The sequence below is a fragment of the Hylobates moloch genome, unplaced genomic scaffold (assembly GCF_009828535.3).
Source record: "Hylobates moloch isolate HMO894 unplaced genomic scaffold, HMol_V3 SCAFFOLD_12, whole genome shotgun sequence".
Taxonomy (NCBI): Eukaryota; Metazoa; Chordata; class Mammalia; order Primates; family Hylobatidae; genus Hylobates; species Hylobates moloch.
This window is the reverse complement of record NW_026652287.1, coordinates 22,496,825-22,513,868: the sequence shown is the minus strand read 5'-3', so window position 1 is coordinate 22,513,868 and position 17,044 is coordinate 22,496,825. Positions and strand designations below refer to the sequence as shown.

The 17,044-nt window shown below is 43.3% G+C and overlaps 1 protein-coding gene across 1 annotated transcript in view; it reads left to right on the top strand.

Moving 5' to 3' along the window:
* FAM216A (family with sequence similarity 216 member A) overlaps window positions 1–17,044 on the top strand; it is a 23,843-nt gene extending 6,799 nt beyond the window's left edge. The window contains exons 4-8 of the mRNA XM_032168709.2: window positions 11,440–11,561; window positions 12,683–12,812; window positions 12,894–13,077; window positions 14,220–14,302; window positions 16,685–17,044. Coding sequence (XP_032024600.2) covers window positions 11,440–11,561; window positions 12,683–12,812; window positions 12,894–13,077; window positions 14,220–14,302; window positions 16,685–16,803 — 638 coding nt within the window. The 3' untranslated portion in view covers window positions 16,804–17,044. The remainder of the gene's footprint in view (window positions 1–11,439; window positions 11,562–12,682; window positions 12,813–12,893; window positions 13,078–14,219; window positions 14,303–16,684) is intronic.

The following is a 17,044-nucleotide window of genomic DNA, read 5'->3' as shown; positions in this document are numbered from 1 at the left end:
GTGCAGTGGTGCGATCTCGGCTCACTGCAAGCTCCGCCTCCCGGGTTCACGCCATTCTCCTGCCTCAGCCTCTCCGAGTAGCTGGGACTACAGGCGCCTGCCACCACGCCCGGCTAATTTTTTGTATTTTTAGTAGAGACGGGGTTTCACCGTGGTCTCGATCTCCTGACCTCGTGATCCGCCCACCTCGGCCTCCCAAAGTGCTAGGATTACAAGCGTGAGCCACCGCGCCCAGCCCAAAGTGTTTTAAAATAATTACTACTAGGCCGGGCACAGTGGCTCACACCTGTAATCCCAGCACTTTGGGAGGCTGAGGTAGGTGGATTACCTGAGGTCAGGAGTTCGAGACCAGCCTGACCAACATGGTGAAACACCGTCTTTGCTAAATATCCAAAAAAATTAGCCAGGTGTGGTGGTGCACGTCCGTAGTCCCAGCTACTCAGAAGGCTGAGGCAGGAGAATCACTTCAACTCAGGAGGCAGAGGTTGCAGTGAGCTGAGATCATGCCACTGCGCTTGAGCCTGGGCGACAGAGCGAGACGCTGTCTCAAAAAAAAAAAAAAAGCCGGCGCCGTGGCTCACGCCTGTAATCCCAGCACTTTGGGAGGCTGAGGCGGCCGGACCACCTGAGGTCAGAAGTTTGAGATCAGCCTGACCAACATAGAGAAACCCCATCTCTACTAAAATACAAAAAAATTAGCCGGGTATGGTGGTGCATCCCTATAATCCCAGCTACTCGGGAGACTGAGGCAGGATAATTGCTTGAACCTGGGAGGCAGAGGTTGCGGTGAGCCGAGATTGCACCATTGCGCTCCAGCCTGGGCAACGAGTGAAACTCCGTCTCAAAAAAAATAAATTAATTAAAAAAATTACTACTAGATTGTGGGATTAAAAGTTTTTATTTTCTTTTTATACACTTAGTTTACTTCACTAATCTGCAGTGAACAATGTGTATTGCTGTTTATAATTGGAGGAGAAAAGGGCCAGTATTCAGCAAGTGCTTGATTGTCTTCCTCTATAGTTGAACTTAAGGATTCATTCTATTATTTAAAATAAACACTATAGCCAACTACTGGCAGTGACTCTAGATATTATTATTATTATTATTTTTGAGACGGAGTCTCACTCTGTCGCCCAGGCTGGAGTGCAGTGGTGTAATCTCGGCTTATTGCAACCTCGGTCTCCCAGGTTCAAGCGATTCTCATGCCTCAGCCTCCCAAGTAGGTGGGATTACAGGCACACGCCACCATGCCTGGCTAATTTTTGTATTTTTAGTGGAGATGGGGTTTCACCATGTTGGCCAGGCTGGTCTTTAACTCCTGACCTCAGGTTATCCGCCCGCCTTGGCCTCCCAAAGTGCTGGGCAGGCATGAGCCACGGCACCTGGCCCTATTTATTCTTAAATACTTCCAAGTATGTATTTCCTTTATTTATTTATTTTAAGACAAGGTTTCACTTTGTCTCCCAGGCTGGAGTGCAGTGGTGCAATCTCAGCTAACTGCAGCCTTGACCTCCCTGGCTCAAGTGATCCTCTCGCCTCAGCTTCCCAAGTAACTGGGACTTCACCCCTGGCAAAAAAAAAAAAAAAAAAAAAAGTGGGGGTATTTATCTTAGCTATATTTTTTACTCTATTCCCCAGGCAGGAGTGCAGGGGTACAACTGGCTCACTGCAGCCTCCACCTCCTGGGCTCAAGTGATCCTCCCACCTTACCCTCCAGTAGCTGGGACCACAGGTGTGTGCCACCACACCCAGTTAATTTTTATATTTTTAGTAGAGATAGGAGTCTTGCCAAGTTGCCCAGGCTGGTCTCAAACTCCTGGGCTCAAGCAATCCGAACGCCTCGGCCTCCCAAAGTGCTGGGATTACAGGCATGAGCCACCACGCCTGGCCTATCTTAACTACATTTATTTATCTCACAAAATAATTATCCAAATCAAGAACTTGAAATACTGTTATCTGTAGACCTTATTGAGATTTTGTTTATTGTTTCAATAATATCTTTATAGCCACAAATAAAAAAAATCCAAGTTTATGAATAGCATTCAGTTGTCAACGTTTCTTTTTTTTTTTTTTTTGAGATGGAGTCTCGCTCTGTCGCCCAGGCTGGAGTCCTGTGGCACGATCTCGGCTCACTGCAAGCTCCATCTCCCAGGTTCACACCATTCTCCTGCCTCAGCCTCCCGAGTAGCTGGGACTACAGTCGCCCGCCACCACGCCTGGCTAATTTTTTGAATTTTTTTTCTTTTTAGTAGACATGGGGTTTCGCCATGTTAGCCAAGATGGTCTCGATCTCCTGACCTTGTGATCCACCCGCCTCGGCCTCCCAAAGTGCTGGGATTACAGGCATGAGCCACTGCGCCCGGCCTAATGTTTTTATGTTTCTTAGCCTTTTTTATTTTTTTTTGAGACGAAGTCTCACTCTGTCGCCCAGGCTGGAGTGCTGTTGCACAATCTTGGCTCACCGCAACCTCTGCCCCACCAGGTTCAAGCAGTTCTTGTGTCTCAGCCTCTCCAGTAGCTGGGATTATAGGCACATGCCACCATGCCTGGCTAATTTTTGTATTTTTAGTAGAGACAGGGTTTCACCATGTTGGCCAGGCCGGTCTCAAACTCCTGACCTAAAGGATTTGCCCACCTCAGCCTCCCAGAGTGCTGGGATTACAGGTGTGAGCCACTGCGCCCGGCCGACGTTGATATTTTTGAAGAATACAGACCTGTGGGGTTTTGTTTGTTTGAGACAGGTTCTCACCCTGTTGCCCAGGCTGGAGTGCAGTTGCACAATTACAGCACACTGCAGCCTCAACCTCCTGGGCTCAGGTGATCCTCCCACCTAAGCCTTCCAAGTAGTTGGGACTACAGATGTGAGCCACTGCATCTGGCCCAGGCCTGTTCTTTTGTAGAATTTCCCTAAATTTGGGTTTGTTTGATGTTTCCTCCAATGAGATTCAGCTTATGTCCTTCTAGCAGGAATAGCACAGAAGTGGTGCTGAGTTTGTCCTGGTTCATCATATCAGGAGACCCCTGCTGTGCATTAGTCCGTTACTGACAACGTTGTCATCGTTTGGTTCAGGTGATGTCTGCCAGCTTTCACCACTGTAAAGTTATGATTCTTACCCTTTGTAAAGGTAAAAATATATGGGGATATACTTTGAGACTTTGTATATAGCCTATTACTTCTCAAACTTTCATCCATTAGTTTTCTCATCCATTCTTTTATTTATTTATTTATGTATTTTTTTGAGACGGAGTCTCGCACTGTCGCCCAGGCTGGAGTGCAGTGGCCCAGGCTGGAGTGCAGTGGCACAGTCTCGGCTCACTGCAAGCTCCGCCTCCCGTGTTCACGCCATTCTCCTGCCTCAGCCTCCTGAGTAGCTGGGACTACAGGCGCCTGCCACCACGCTTGCCTAATTTTTTTGTATTTTTTTTTAGTAGAGACGGGGTCTCACTGTGTTAGCCAGGATGGTGTCTAACTCCTGACCTCGTGATCCACCCGCCTTGGCCTCCCAAAGTGCTGAGATTACAGGCGTGAGTCACCGCGCCCAGTCTTGTCATCCATTCTTGACTAAATCCATTAGGATTAAGATGGCTAGAAATATGTGCATTTTCTTTTTCTTTTTTTTTTTTTTTTGAGACGGAGTCTCCCTCTGTTGCCCAGGCTGGAGTGCAGTGGCGCAATCTCGGCTCACTGCAAGCTCCGCCTCCTGGGTTTATGCCATTCTCCTGCCTCAGCCTCCCGAGTAGCTGGGACCACAGGCGCCCGCCACCATGCCCGCCTAATTTTTTTCTATTTTTTTAGTAGAGACGTGGTCTCACTGTGAATTAGCCAGGATGGTATCGATCTCCTGACCTCGTGATCCACCCGCCTCGGCCTCCCAAAGTGCTGGGATTACAGGCGTGAGTCACCACGCCTGGTCTTGTCATCCATTCTTGACTAAATCCATTATGATTAAGATGGCTAGAAATATGTGCTTTTTCTTTTTCTTTTTTTTTTTTTGAGACGGAGTCTCCCTCTGTTGCCTAGGCTGGAGTGCAGTGGCGTGATCTCGGCTCACTGCAAGCTCCGCCTCCCGGTTTCATGCCATTCTCCTGCCTCAGCCTCCCGAGTAGCTGGGACCACAGGTGCCTGCCACCATGCCTTGCTAATTTTTTGTATTTTTAGTAGAGACGGGGTTTCGCCATATTAGCCAAGATGGTCTCGATCTCCTGACCTTGTGATCTGCCCACCTCGGCCTCCCAAAGTGCTGGGATTACAGGCGTGAGCCCCCGCGCCCGGCCATATGTGCTTTTTCTAATTCCATCATTGATTCTACATTTTTCAGATGGCTTTCTAATGAAGAGCTTCCCTTTCTCTACCATTTTTCAATTTATGTATTTATTATATAATTGTCAACACATGGATTCTTATACCATTCAATAGGTTAAATACTTTACTTTAAATCTGTTATTTATTTTGATGCTCAAATTTTCCCAGATTTGGCCAGTGGGAACCCTTTAAAGATGGCTCTTGTTCTCTGTCTCCATTATCCTTTGAACACTTTTATCTTTTAGCACAAAACGTTGTACTGTCCCTGTTCTACCCTTGACGTCAGCCATTTCTCCAAAGAGCCTGTGGTAGGCAGCATGGTCCCCAAAGATGATCACACTCTAATCTCTCTAACCTGTAAATATGTTATGTTACATGGCAGGAGCAATTTTGCAGGTAAAATTAAGTTATAACCCTCAAAAGAGATGTTATCTTCAATTTTCTGGGTGGGCCCAGCCTAGCCCTATGAGCCCTTAAAAGCAGAGGAGTTTCTCTGGCTGAAGTCAGACAGATGTGGGGAAGAGGAGCAGTTAGATGTGAAAGGAGAGATCTTAACACTCCATTGTTGGCTTGAAGATGAAGAGAGCCACATGTCAAGGAAATAGGGACTTTGGTTTTGTAAGGAACTGAATTCTGCCAACAACCTGAATGAACCACTACAGACTCCAGGCACCCCAATCCAGCCCAGGCACCCCAATGCCTTGATTTTGGCCTTGTGAGATTCTAAGCAGAGAACCCAGTGAATTCATGTTATACTCAGTCTTTTGAGCTATAGAATTATGAGACAATACATGAGTGTTGTTTTAAGCCACTAAAGTTGTGTTGTTATGGCAGCAAAATAAAACTAACATAGAGCCCTTTTTTTTTTAAATTTTATATATTTAAGGCTGGGAGCGGTGGCTCACACCTGTAATCCCAGCACTTTGGGAGGCCGAGGCGGGCGGATCAGGAGGTTAGGAGATCAAGACCATCCTGGCTAACACAGTGAAACCCCGTCTCTACTAAAAATACAAAAAATTAGCTGGGCGTCGTGGCGGGCGCATGTAGTCCCAGCTAATCGGGAGGCTAAGGCAGGAGAATGGCGTGAACCCGGGAGGCGGAGCTTGCAGTGAGCCGAGATTGCGCCACTGAACTCCAGCCTGGGCAACAGAGTGAGACTCTGTCTCAAAAAAAAAAAAAAAAATTATATATTTAAAGTAGAGAAGAGTACGTAGAAACCAAGATCTGGGTGCCTGGTGTGCTTATTTATATTATCATTGCTTCTAGACTTGTCTCCGAGGACAGTGCTGGGAAAGAAATGTGTGTGCATTTACCTGTGAGCACATACATACACATACATATCTATTTCAATATTTCTACTAACTCCAAATTGCAATCCAAACAAACAGGGTTTATTCTGTGCTTTACTCTTTCCATATTAATAGGTAACTCCTGTCTCCAAAAGTGTGAGACCTGCCTCTCATTAACTACAATATATTATTTGCTTCGTCCTAAGATGTATAAAAAAGTAGTTTCTAAAGTGCTAACACATGCTTCTGAAAAAAAAAAAAAAAAAGCCTAGTAGGCTGGGCGCGGTGGCTCACACCTGTAATTCCAGCACTTTGGAAGCCTGAGGTGGGTAGATGACGAGGTCAGGAGATTGAGACCATTCTGGCCAACATGATGAAACCCCGTCTCTACTAAAAATACAAAAAATTAGCTGGGCGTGGTGGCGCGTGTCTGTAATCCCAGCTACTTGGGAGACTGAGGCAGGAGAATCACTTGAACCAGGGAGTTGGAGGTTGCAGTGAGCAGAGATCGCGCCACTGCACTCCAGCCTGGCGACAGAGCGAGACTCCATCTAAAAAAAAAAAAAACCAAAAAACAAAAAACAAAACAACAAAAAAAGCCTAGTAATTAATTAGAAATCAGTATTTGCTTAGAGTTGTTTTTGTTTGAGGGCATATAGTCCAAGCAGTATGTTCAAAAGTTCTTGAGTTGGTTAACTATTTATTTGTGGTAAAATATACATAATATAAAATTTACCATTTTAATCTTTTGGGTTTTTTTTTGAGATGGAGTTTCACTCTTGTTGCCCAGGCTGGAGTGCAATGGCGCCATCTCGTCTCACTGCAACCGCTGCCTCCTGAGTTCAAGCGATTCTCCTGCCTCAGCCTCCTGAGTAGCTGAGATTACAGGTGCCCCCCCACCACGCCCGGCTAATTTTTTTTTTTTTTTTTTTTTGAGACAGAGTCTCACTCTGTTGCCCAGTCCGGAGTGCAGTGGCACGATCTCGGCTCACTGCAAGCTCCACCTCCTGGGTTCACGCCATTCTCCTGCCTCAGCCTCCTGAGTAGCTGGGACTACAGGCGCCCGCCACCATGCCTGGCTAATTTTTTTATATTTTTGTAGAGACGGGGTTTCACCATGTTAGCCAGGATGGTCTCGATCTCCTGACCTTGTGATCCGCCCACCTTGGCCTCCCAAAGTGCTGGGATTAAAGGCGTGAGCCACCGCGCCCAGCCTAAGGGTTTCACCATGTAGGCCAGGCTGGTCTCAAACTCCTAGACTCAAGTGATCCGCCCACCTCAGCCTCCCAAAGTGCTGGGATTATAGGCATGAGCCACTGCACCTGGCCCATTTTAATCATTTTGAAGTGTACATTTCAGTGGCATTAAGTATATTCACACTGTTGTGCAACCACTACCACCATCCATTTCCAGAAAGTTTTCATCTTCCCAAACTAAAACTCCATACCTATAAAACACTAACTCTCAGGTGGGCGCAGTGGTTCATGTGTGTAATCCCAGCACTTTGGGAGGCTAAGGCTGGAGGATCGCTGGAGCCCAGGAGTTTGAGACCAGCCTGGGCAACATAAAATTAACTTTTGTCTCTAAAAGAAAATTTAAAAACAAAATAAAAAACCACTAATTCCCTATATACTTCCTTTCCCCTGGCCTCTTGCAACCTCCATTCTTTCACTTCGTATATATTTGATTTTCCTAGGTATTTCATAAAAGTTAAATCATACAATATTTGTCCTTTGTGACAGGCTTATTTCACTTAGCATGTCTTCAGGGTTCATCCACATTGTACCATGTGTCAGAATTCTCGTTTTTTAAAGGCTAAATAATATTCCATTGTTTGTATATACCACATTTTGTTTATATATTCATCTGTTGATGGATACTTGGGTTTCTTCTACTTTTTGGCTATTATGAAGTAATGCTGCTATGAGCATTGATAATCTGTTTGAGTCCCTGCTTTCAGTTCTTTTGGAATTGCTGAATCAGAAGTGGAATTGTTAGATTATATGGCAATTCTATGTTTAAATGTTCGAGGCACTGCCATACTATTTTTTTCTTTTGAGTTAGTCTCACTGTGTCACCCAGGCTGGAGTGCAGTTGCAGTGACTCAGCTCATTGCAACCTCCGCCTCCCGGGTTCAAGTGATTCTTCTGCCTCAGGCTCCCAAGTAGCTGGGATTACAGGGGTGTGACACCATGCCTGGCTAAGTATTTTGTGTATGTGGTTTTTTTTTTTTTTTAGTAGAGACGAGTTTCTCCATGTTGCCCAGGCTTGGTCTCGACTCCCAACCTCAGGTGATCTGCCTGCCTCAGCCTCCCAAGGTACTGGGGTTACAGGCGTGAGCCACCATGCCCAGCCTATTTATTTATTTATTTATTTATTTATTTATTTATTTTAAGAAGAGTGTTGCTTTGTCACCCAGGCTGGAGTGCAGTGGCACGATCTCAGCTCACTGCAACCTCCGCCCCCCGGGTTCAAGCGATTCTCCCACCTCAGCCTCCCGAGTAGCTGGGATTACAGGCACGCTGTAATTTTTGTATTTTTAGTAGAGACGGGGTTTCACCATCTTGGCCAGGCTGGTCTTGAACTCCTGACCTCATGATCCACCCGCCTCGGCCTCCCAAAGTGCTGGGATTACAGATGTGAGCCACCACGTCCGCCCGCAGCCTATTTATTTTTAAGTGCTTCGTTTTCTGCAAAGAAATGTTATCAAGCTATTGAGAAATTAAGTGTTGGTCCAAAATATAATATGCATCTCACAAATATTATTTATTGAGGACACAAGACATATTCTTATATAAATAGCCTCCATTTACAACTTGAAAAAGGATTTCCAAAATAAAAAACTTTAAAAAATCTTAAATTGGCATTCATATTATTACAGATTATAAGTTATGTTTCAAGGGTCGTAATACAATTTCCAAATGATTTTCCATTTCTTGGTCAACTAGTTAGTCCTTACCTGCAGTATCCAACTTGCCAAAATCTTGAAGAAATAACTAAATTTAAAGTTTAATACAAAACTGAAATAGGCTGTTATTAATAACATTGAAACAAAAATGTGCTTATTGAATTCAACTAACTACACACTTTTTTCTTTTTTTGAGACAGAGTCTCACTCTCTCACCCAGGCTGGAGTGCAGTGTTGGGATCTCAGCTCACTGCAACCTCCACCTCCTGGGTTTAAGCGATTCTCCTGCCTCACCCTCCTGAGTAGCTGGGACTACAGGTGTACACCACCACACCTGGCTAATTTTTATATATTTTTTAGTAGAGACAGGGTTTCGCCATGTTGGCCAGGCTGGTCTCAAACTCCTGACCTCAGGTGATCTGCCCACCTCAGCCTCCCAAAGTGCTGGGATTACAGGCATGGGCCACCACACCTGGCCACAAACTTTTAACTTAAAATGTGTCTTTCCAGCTTTATTTGTAATAGTCAAAAAGTGGAAACTACCCAAATGTCTATCAACAGGTACGTAATCAAATAACAGTGTAAACATATATACAATAGAAGATAACACAACAGGCCGGGCGCAGTGGCTCACGCCTGTAATCCCGGCACTTTGGGAGGCCGAAGCGGTCGGATCACAAGCTCGGGAGATCTAGACCATCCTGGCTAACACGGTGAAACCCCGTCTCTACTAAAAATACAAAAAATTAGCCGGGCGCGGTGGCGGGCGCCTGTAGTCCCAGCTACTCGGGAGGCTGAGGCAGAAGACTGGCATGAACCTGGGAGACGGAGCTTGCAGAGAGCCGAGATGGTGCCACTGCACTCCAGTCTGGGCAACAGAGCGAGACTCTGTCTCAAGAAAATAAAAAAATAAAAAAGATAACCCAACGATAAAAATAAATGAACTATTTGTTACATGTGACATGAGTGGATCTCAAAATCATTAGGTTGAGTGAAAGAAACCAGACAAAAAATGAATACTGTGTATTCCCATTTATATCAAACTCAAGAAAATGCAAATGAATCTGTGGTAATAGCACATCAGTGGTTGCCTGGAGAAGGGAGTGTGCAGGGAAGAGGGATGTATTATTATAAAAAGAGGCATTTCGGGGCCAGGCGTGGTGGCTCACACCTGTAATCTCAGCACTTTGGGAGGCTGAGGCGGGCAGATCACGAGGTCAGGAGATCGAGACCATCCTGGCTACAGTGAAATGCCATCTCTACTAAAAATACCAAAACTAGCTGGGCGTGATGGCAGGCGGCTGTAGTCTCAGCTACTCGGGAGGCTGAGGCGGGAGAATAGCATGAACCTGGAAGGTGGAGCTTGCAGCTTGCAATGAGCCAAGATGGTGCCACTGCACTCCAGCCTGGGTGACAGAGCGAGACTCCTTCTCAAAACAAACAAACAAACAAAAAAACAACTAGGCATTTCATGATTTAATTGTCAGAGACTGTTTTTCCCCAAACTGCTAGTGAAGCTTATACCCTAAATTACTAGTCTCAGTATGTCTGAAACTGAAAATCAGTTCCCATTCTTCTGGGAATATGTTTCAACTTTTATTTTTCACTAAAAGGTAATTCTTTTATGCTGTCCACAACTGTTTTTAAAACAGTGAAATACGCTGGGCGTGGTGGCTCATGCCTGTAATTCCAGCACTTTGGGAGGCCAAGGCAGGTGGATCACCTGAGGCCAGGAGTTTGGGACCAGCCTAGCCATCATGGTAAAACCCCATCTCTACTAAAAATACGAAAATTAGCTGGTAGTGCATGCTTGCAATCCCAGCTACCTGGGGGGCTGAGGCAGGAGAATCGCTTGAACCTGGGAGGTGGAGGTTGCAGTGAGCTGAGATTGTGCGAGCACTCTAGCCTGGGCAATAGACTGAGACCCCATCTCAAAAACAAACAAAAATCAACAACAAAAAATGAAATAACTGAAACTATGTAAAAATAAATTTTGATAAATGTCTGCAGTCTTTCATGTTAATACTACATCTCCAAAGGGATAAAATTTGTGTTACTCTAGTCTAATACAGAATAGAATTTTAAGGCTGGGTGCAGTGGCTCACACCTATAATCCCAGCTACTTGAGAGGCAGAGGCGGGAGAATCACTTGAGCCCAGGAGTTTGAGGCTGCAGTGAGCTATGATTATGCCACTGCACTCCAGCCTGGGCATCAGAGTGAGATCCCATCTCTTAAAAAAAGATTTAAAAAACTATATACTAAAGTTAGGCCAGGCGCCGTGGCTCACGCCTGTAATCCCAGCACTTTGGGAGGCTGAGGCGGAGGATCATGAGGTCAGGAGATCGAGACCATCCTGGCTAATATGGTGAAACCCCATCTCTACTAAAAATACAAAAAATAAGCCGGGCATGGTGGCAGGTGCCTGTAGTCCCAGCTACTCGGGAGGCAGAGACAGAAGAATGGCATGAACCAGGGAGGTGGAGCTTGCAGTGAGCCGAGATCGCGCTACTGCACTCCAGCCTGGGGGACAGAGCAAGACTTCGTCTCAAAAAAAAAACAAAACACAAAACTATATAGTAAAGTTAAATGATAATAAAATATTACTGTAAATCATTAAAGCACAAATCCTGCATGTATATTTTCTCTTTAGTATGTTTCTGACATGATAAAGTTACTGTCAACACTTTGCATCTCAGCTGAGTTCAAAATAATGTATTATATATACATAAAATATTTATTTACAAGTATCTTTGATGTTGTTTGTGTGCTCTAAAACCAAATGGCATATCATACAGTCTCTTCAAATTTAAGTCTGAGTTAAAAAGATTCTGTACTACTCCAGGATAATCACTGACACATGTAAGTATCTAGATCTTAATAATTCAATTTGTTGAACTGATCTTTGCCTCTGAAATTCACATGATGTCTTTGCCTACAGATAGAATCAAAGATGGATACAAAGTGAACTCACACACAGCTAAGCTGCAAGAGTTATGGAAAACTCCCCAAAATCAAACAATCCACCTCCCTAAATCAATGATGGATGCGTCCTTTTTCAAGGTATGCTAACAGGGACATATTTAAATACCAATACTTTTTGTATTCAGAGCTGAACTTTTTACTGAAGATCAGCTGCTTACAGGGTGAGGTACTGCAGATGACAAGGCATATGCAGTATAATTGTCTAGGAGTCAATAAATATCTTTGGGTAAACTCATGAATGAATGTAAAGATTATACATTCTTTATCATAAGAGTTCTTTCAGGGTTTTATGATACTTCATATCTAATGTATCTTTACTGAGGGGAAGCTTAATGCCCCAACCACAGAGATGCTCAAGAAAAGTTCCATCCTAGAAATAGAAACTCAGCTTCACACAGATTTTACTCAAGGACTACAAAATTAAGAAGAAAGCAGGTAAAGAAAATGGCAGTAATTAGCTTGCAAGTAGGGTTTAAAAAAAAGAAAAATAAGTAAATAAAATGGCAATAAGGATTTTACAATGGTTACCTGTATCCCATTAATGATCGTAACTGCTAAAAGTATCTCTAGAGCAATGTGAATTAGGGTAAATTTTTCTAACATTTTGAATTTTCTTTGAACTTACCACGTATTCAGTAAAGTAAATCTTGTATATATAGTGGAATCTTACATCTTAAGTGAATATTAACTTCTAAAATCAGCAAGTACAATGAAAATCTCAAGTCAAAATTACTTAGAGACCAACATACTATCCCTCAGAATGTCCATCACAGTCAGTTATTCTTCTGGTGCTGGAAAAGAACGTTTCTTCAGTTGAGACTAAGTAGAGCAATTGGGTTGATTTTAGGTACCATGTTATACCTCAAAAATCATTTTGAGAAGGCAAGATGCCCACACTGAGAGGCGCACAGCAAGTAACACTTGACAGAACAGCAGATTCACTCCTTCCTTGTTCATCTAGAGCAATGAGTTCTCAGACTTCAAAGGACATCTGAATCACCTGAGTGGAATGGCAAGCAGAGCCACTTGCACTGTTTAAATGGCCATTTCTTTCTCTTTTGTCAAGTTAACATAGTGGAATTTGCTTAAGTAAAATACAGTTGGCACAACTCTCTTGAACATTCATCTCTTCAGATAAGGAATATTGCCAACTTCTCTTCTACAATGCAGACTATAAATCCTCTTATTCTGTCTTTTAGCATCCAGACCTCACCACAGGCCAGAAGCGTTACCTGTGCAGCATTGCTAAACTCTATAATGCAAACTATCTGAAGATGTTAATGAAGAGGCAGTACATGCATGTACTTCAGCACAGCTCACAAAAGCCAGGCAGGTGCACCTCCAGTTGGCTTTTCACTAGTTTTTACAATTAGTGAGAGGGTCTTTTAACAGAGGTGATTTGTATCACAGGTGTCCTCACTCATCACAGAAGCCGCCTTAGCTCTCATTACTCACAGAAACAGCATTACCCTTGCACTACATGGCGACACCAACTGGAGAGAGAGGACTCGGGGCCTTCTGATATCGCAGCTGCATCTGCACCTGAAATGCTCATACAGCACTCCCTTTGGCGGCCAGTGAGAATCAAAGAAGGGTCTGTTTCTTAGTGTAAAAGGGGGGAAATGCATCTCAGTTTAATTTTTTTTTTTCTTAGACAGGGTCTTGTTCTCTCACCCAGGCTGGAGTCTAGTGATGTGATATAGTTTACTGTATTCTCAAACTCCTGGGCTCAAGCAATGCTCCTGCCTCAGACTCCAAAGTAGCTAGGGCTAAAGGCACAAACCACCATGCCCTGCTAATTAAAAAAATTTTTTTGTAGAGAAAGCATCTCACTATGTTGGCCAAGGTACTCTCACCTCTGCCTCCCAAAGCACTGGGATTATAGGTGTGAGCTACTGTGCCCAGCCTTCCCCATCTCTTTTGAAGGGTAGCTAAGTGATATTAATGCTTGTGTTCCCTAATATGTTCACTTTGCTAAATTCAGAATAGGCTGGACTTTTAAAAAGCAGAGAGAGATACTTTTTTTTTTTTGAGACTGAGTTTCGCTCTTGTTGCCCAGGCTAAAGTGCAGTGGCACGATCTTGGCTCACCGCAACCTCCACTTCCCGGGTTTAAGCGATTCTCCTGCCTCAGCCTTCCTGAGTAGCTGAGATTACAGGCATGCGCCACCATGCCCGGATAATTTTGTATTTTTAGTAGAGACAGGGTTTCTCCATGTTGGTCAGGCTGGTCTTGAACCCCCGACCTCAGATGATCCACCAGCCTTGGCCTCCCAAAGTACTGGGATTACAGGCATGAGCCACCGTGCCCAGCCGATATTTTCATACTTTTTCTTTACTGCACTGATAAGAATATGCCACTTCTTTTAGAATATATTTTGTGGAATTATAAAAATTTCTTTATCAGATAGAGTTATGGATGACTGCCCTTTTCAATGTGATTCCCACTCAACCTCAAAATAATGCAAATACTTTCAAAAGGAGAAGAATATGGTTGGTTATGCACAGGGGAATACTATATAACAGGGAGAGGAAAAAGATTAAGAAGCATGAGTATTGAAATTGCACTGTTGCAGCTTTACATGTTAGGGTTAAGAAATTACAGGAGAATTTGGGTGCTGAAAGGGTCTTTTTGGTGATGTTGGCGGCTAATAAAACGAATTTGTGTGGTCTTCCACATGCCCTAGGCAGCTGTTCACTTTGCTGGCTCCAACTAAGATACTTCCCTTTCTTACAGGATAAAAACTGGATATGCATCTAAAACAAGATGTAAGTCACTGAAGATTTTTAGAAGACCAAGGAAACTGTTCATGCAAACAGGTAAATGTGGAAATTTAACAATATGCATTTTTTAAGATCTTATGCTTAAAAATACTATACCAAATACAATTTCATTTCTATTATGAAGATATTAACAAATTTAGAATATGATTTGCTTTTATTGTCACAAATAAAAAACCAAACATAAAATATAGTTTATGCTTGTAATTAAAAGAACATACTGGGCCAGGCGTCACGGCTCATGCCTGTAATCCCAGCACTTTGGGAGGCCGAGGCAGGCAGATCACCTGAGGTCAAGAGTTCGAGACCCACCTGGCCAACATGGCGAAACTCCCATCTCTACTAAAAATACAAAATTTAGCTGGGCGTGATGGCAGGCGCCTGTAATCCCAGCTACTTGGGAGACTGAGGCAGGAGAATCGATTGAACCCGGGAGGCGGAGGTTGGAGGGAGCCGAGATTGCATCACTGTACTCCAGCCTGGGTGACAGGGCGAGACTCCATCTCAGAAAAAAAAAGAAAAAAAGAACATACTGCTCAAAGGAGTAAGATTCAAGGTATTTTTTTTTTTTTTTTTTGAGACGGAGTCTTGCTCTGTCGCCCAGGCTGGAGTGCAGTGGCCCAATCTCGGCTCACTGCAAGCTCCGCCTCCCGGGTTCACACCATTCTCCTGCCTCAGCCTCCCGAGTAGCTGGGACTACAGGCACCCACCACCACACCCAGCTAATTTTTGTATTTTTACTAGAGACGGGGTTTCACTGTGTTAGCCAGGAAGGTCTCAATCTCCTGACCTTGTGATCCACCCGCCTCGGCCTCCCAAAGTGCTGGGATTACAGGCGTGAGCCACTGTGCCCGGCCGATTCAAGGTATTTCTAATGCTAAAGATACTTACAATATCAAGGTCAAAGACAGTAGAGCATGAATTCATCAGAACCCAGAACCACAAACATGACTTTCTTAAGCAATAGCACTTCTTTTATGAGTTAGTGCTATTTTTGGATGAACATATTTTGTATAGCATCTATTAGTTTACAAAGTGCTGTATCTCTTATAGTAGGCCCTTCTTATCCATGGGGAATATGTTCCAAGATCCCCAGTGGATGGCTGAAATCTTGGATACTACTGAACCCTATATATACTTTGTTATTTCCTAAAAAATACATATCTATGATAAAGTTTTAATTTATAAATTAGTCACATAAAGAGATTAACAATAAATAATAGAACAATTTTATAACAATATAATGTAATAAAAGTTATGTGAATATGGTCTCTCTCAAAATATCTTATACTGTACCTTGGAAAGCAAAACGGTAGATAAGGAGGGACTTCTGTGTACCATTTTGTTTGATATTCAACAAAACAGTGGAGGCAAGCCAAGCAGGTGATATTATCAAAATTTTACAGCTGCAACTTAGACAAATCCAGACTTTGGAAGGATCAGCATAAAGGATCCTTTCTACCACAAGAACAAAATACTGCAAAATGAAAAAGGGAAGACAGACCGAATGATCAGAAGTATTCCTCAGAACTGATAATGTTAAATCATGTTAAGTAGTTTTCTACTTATCAGCATAGTGAAGTAGGGAGGTGGGTAAGAAGTAGGGAAGTTGGCCAGGCGCAGTGGCTCATGCCTGTAATCTCAGCACTTTGGGAGGCCAAGGCTGGCAGATCACCGCAGGTCAGGAGTTCGAGACCAGCCTGACCAACATGGAGAAACCCCGTCTCTACTAAAAATACAAAATTAGCTGGGCGTGGTGGCACATGCCTGTAATCCCAGCTACTCGGGAGGGTGAGGCAGAAGAATGGCGTGAACCCGGGAGGCGGAGCTTACAGTGAGCCGAGATCGCGCCACTGCACTCTAGTCTCCAAAAAAAAAAAAACCAAAAAAACAAAAAACAGAAGTAGGCAAGTTAGGCCTTCTGAATTGATATCCCATCACTGTATGACAGTGTTAGCCAGCTCTGCTGTAAATATCGTACCATTCCTATCCAAGAAATGAGGGAAAGGGCAGGAGAGAAGGGGTAAGTCAGGTTCCAAAAGGTACAGTTAGCGGAAACTGTAGGGGGAAAGTCCCTGTGGTCCCCAATAGAAGAGATGAGAAGGAACTAAAGGAAAATGCAGAGATTCTGAAGATGTAACTGACCACTTTAATTTCCCCCAACCAAAACATTTTGAAAATCAATAGTAAAATAGGACTTAGTAACAAGAGAATTTGCTGTACAGTAACTTGGCTAGAATACAGTATTGTATATCTTAAAGAGTAAGAAACTTGGGGGAAGGGTGAGGTGGCTAAGAGCCTTGAAAATTGCAGGCAATTTGTCTTTACTACAGGCTTATTAATAAGCCAGGTCATTTTGAAAGTTGTACTTAGAGCTTTATTTCCAAAACAGACAGTTGTAAATTCTTATTTTTCCTTCAGTTTCTTCAGATGATTCGGAATCATACATGAGTGAAGAAAAAAAGGAAGAAGATTTACTAAATAAGTTTATGCAATCAATGTCAATTGAAGAACAGGGAGAACATCTGATGTTAACTTGACAGTCTTGTCTCATGTATTGAATTCATGCCAAAGGTGAGGGTAAGGGGTTGTGAGTTGTGTCCTGTATGTTTAGGATGGTATTGTTATTTATTAAATCATTAAGTAATTTTGGTTTGTTCAGAAACTTAAAACAATGTAATTGGTCTGATGTAGTTCCATGTACCAATGATAGTTATGTAAGAAAATTTACATGTAACATGTACATCTAGCTAGATACAATTAAAACTTTTCTTGCATTCA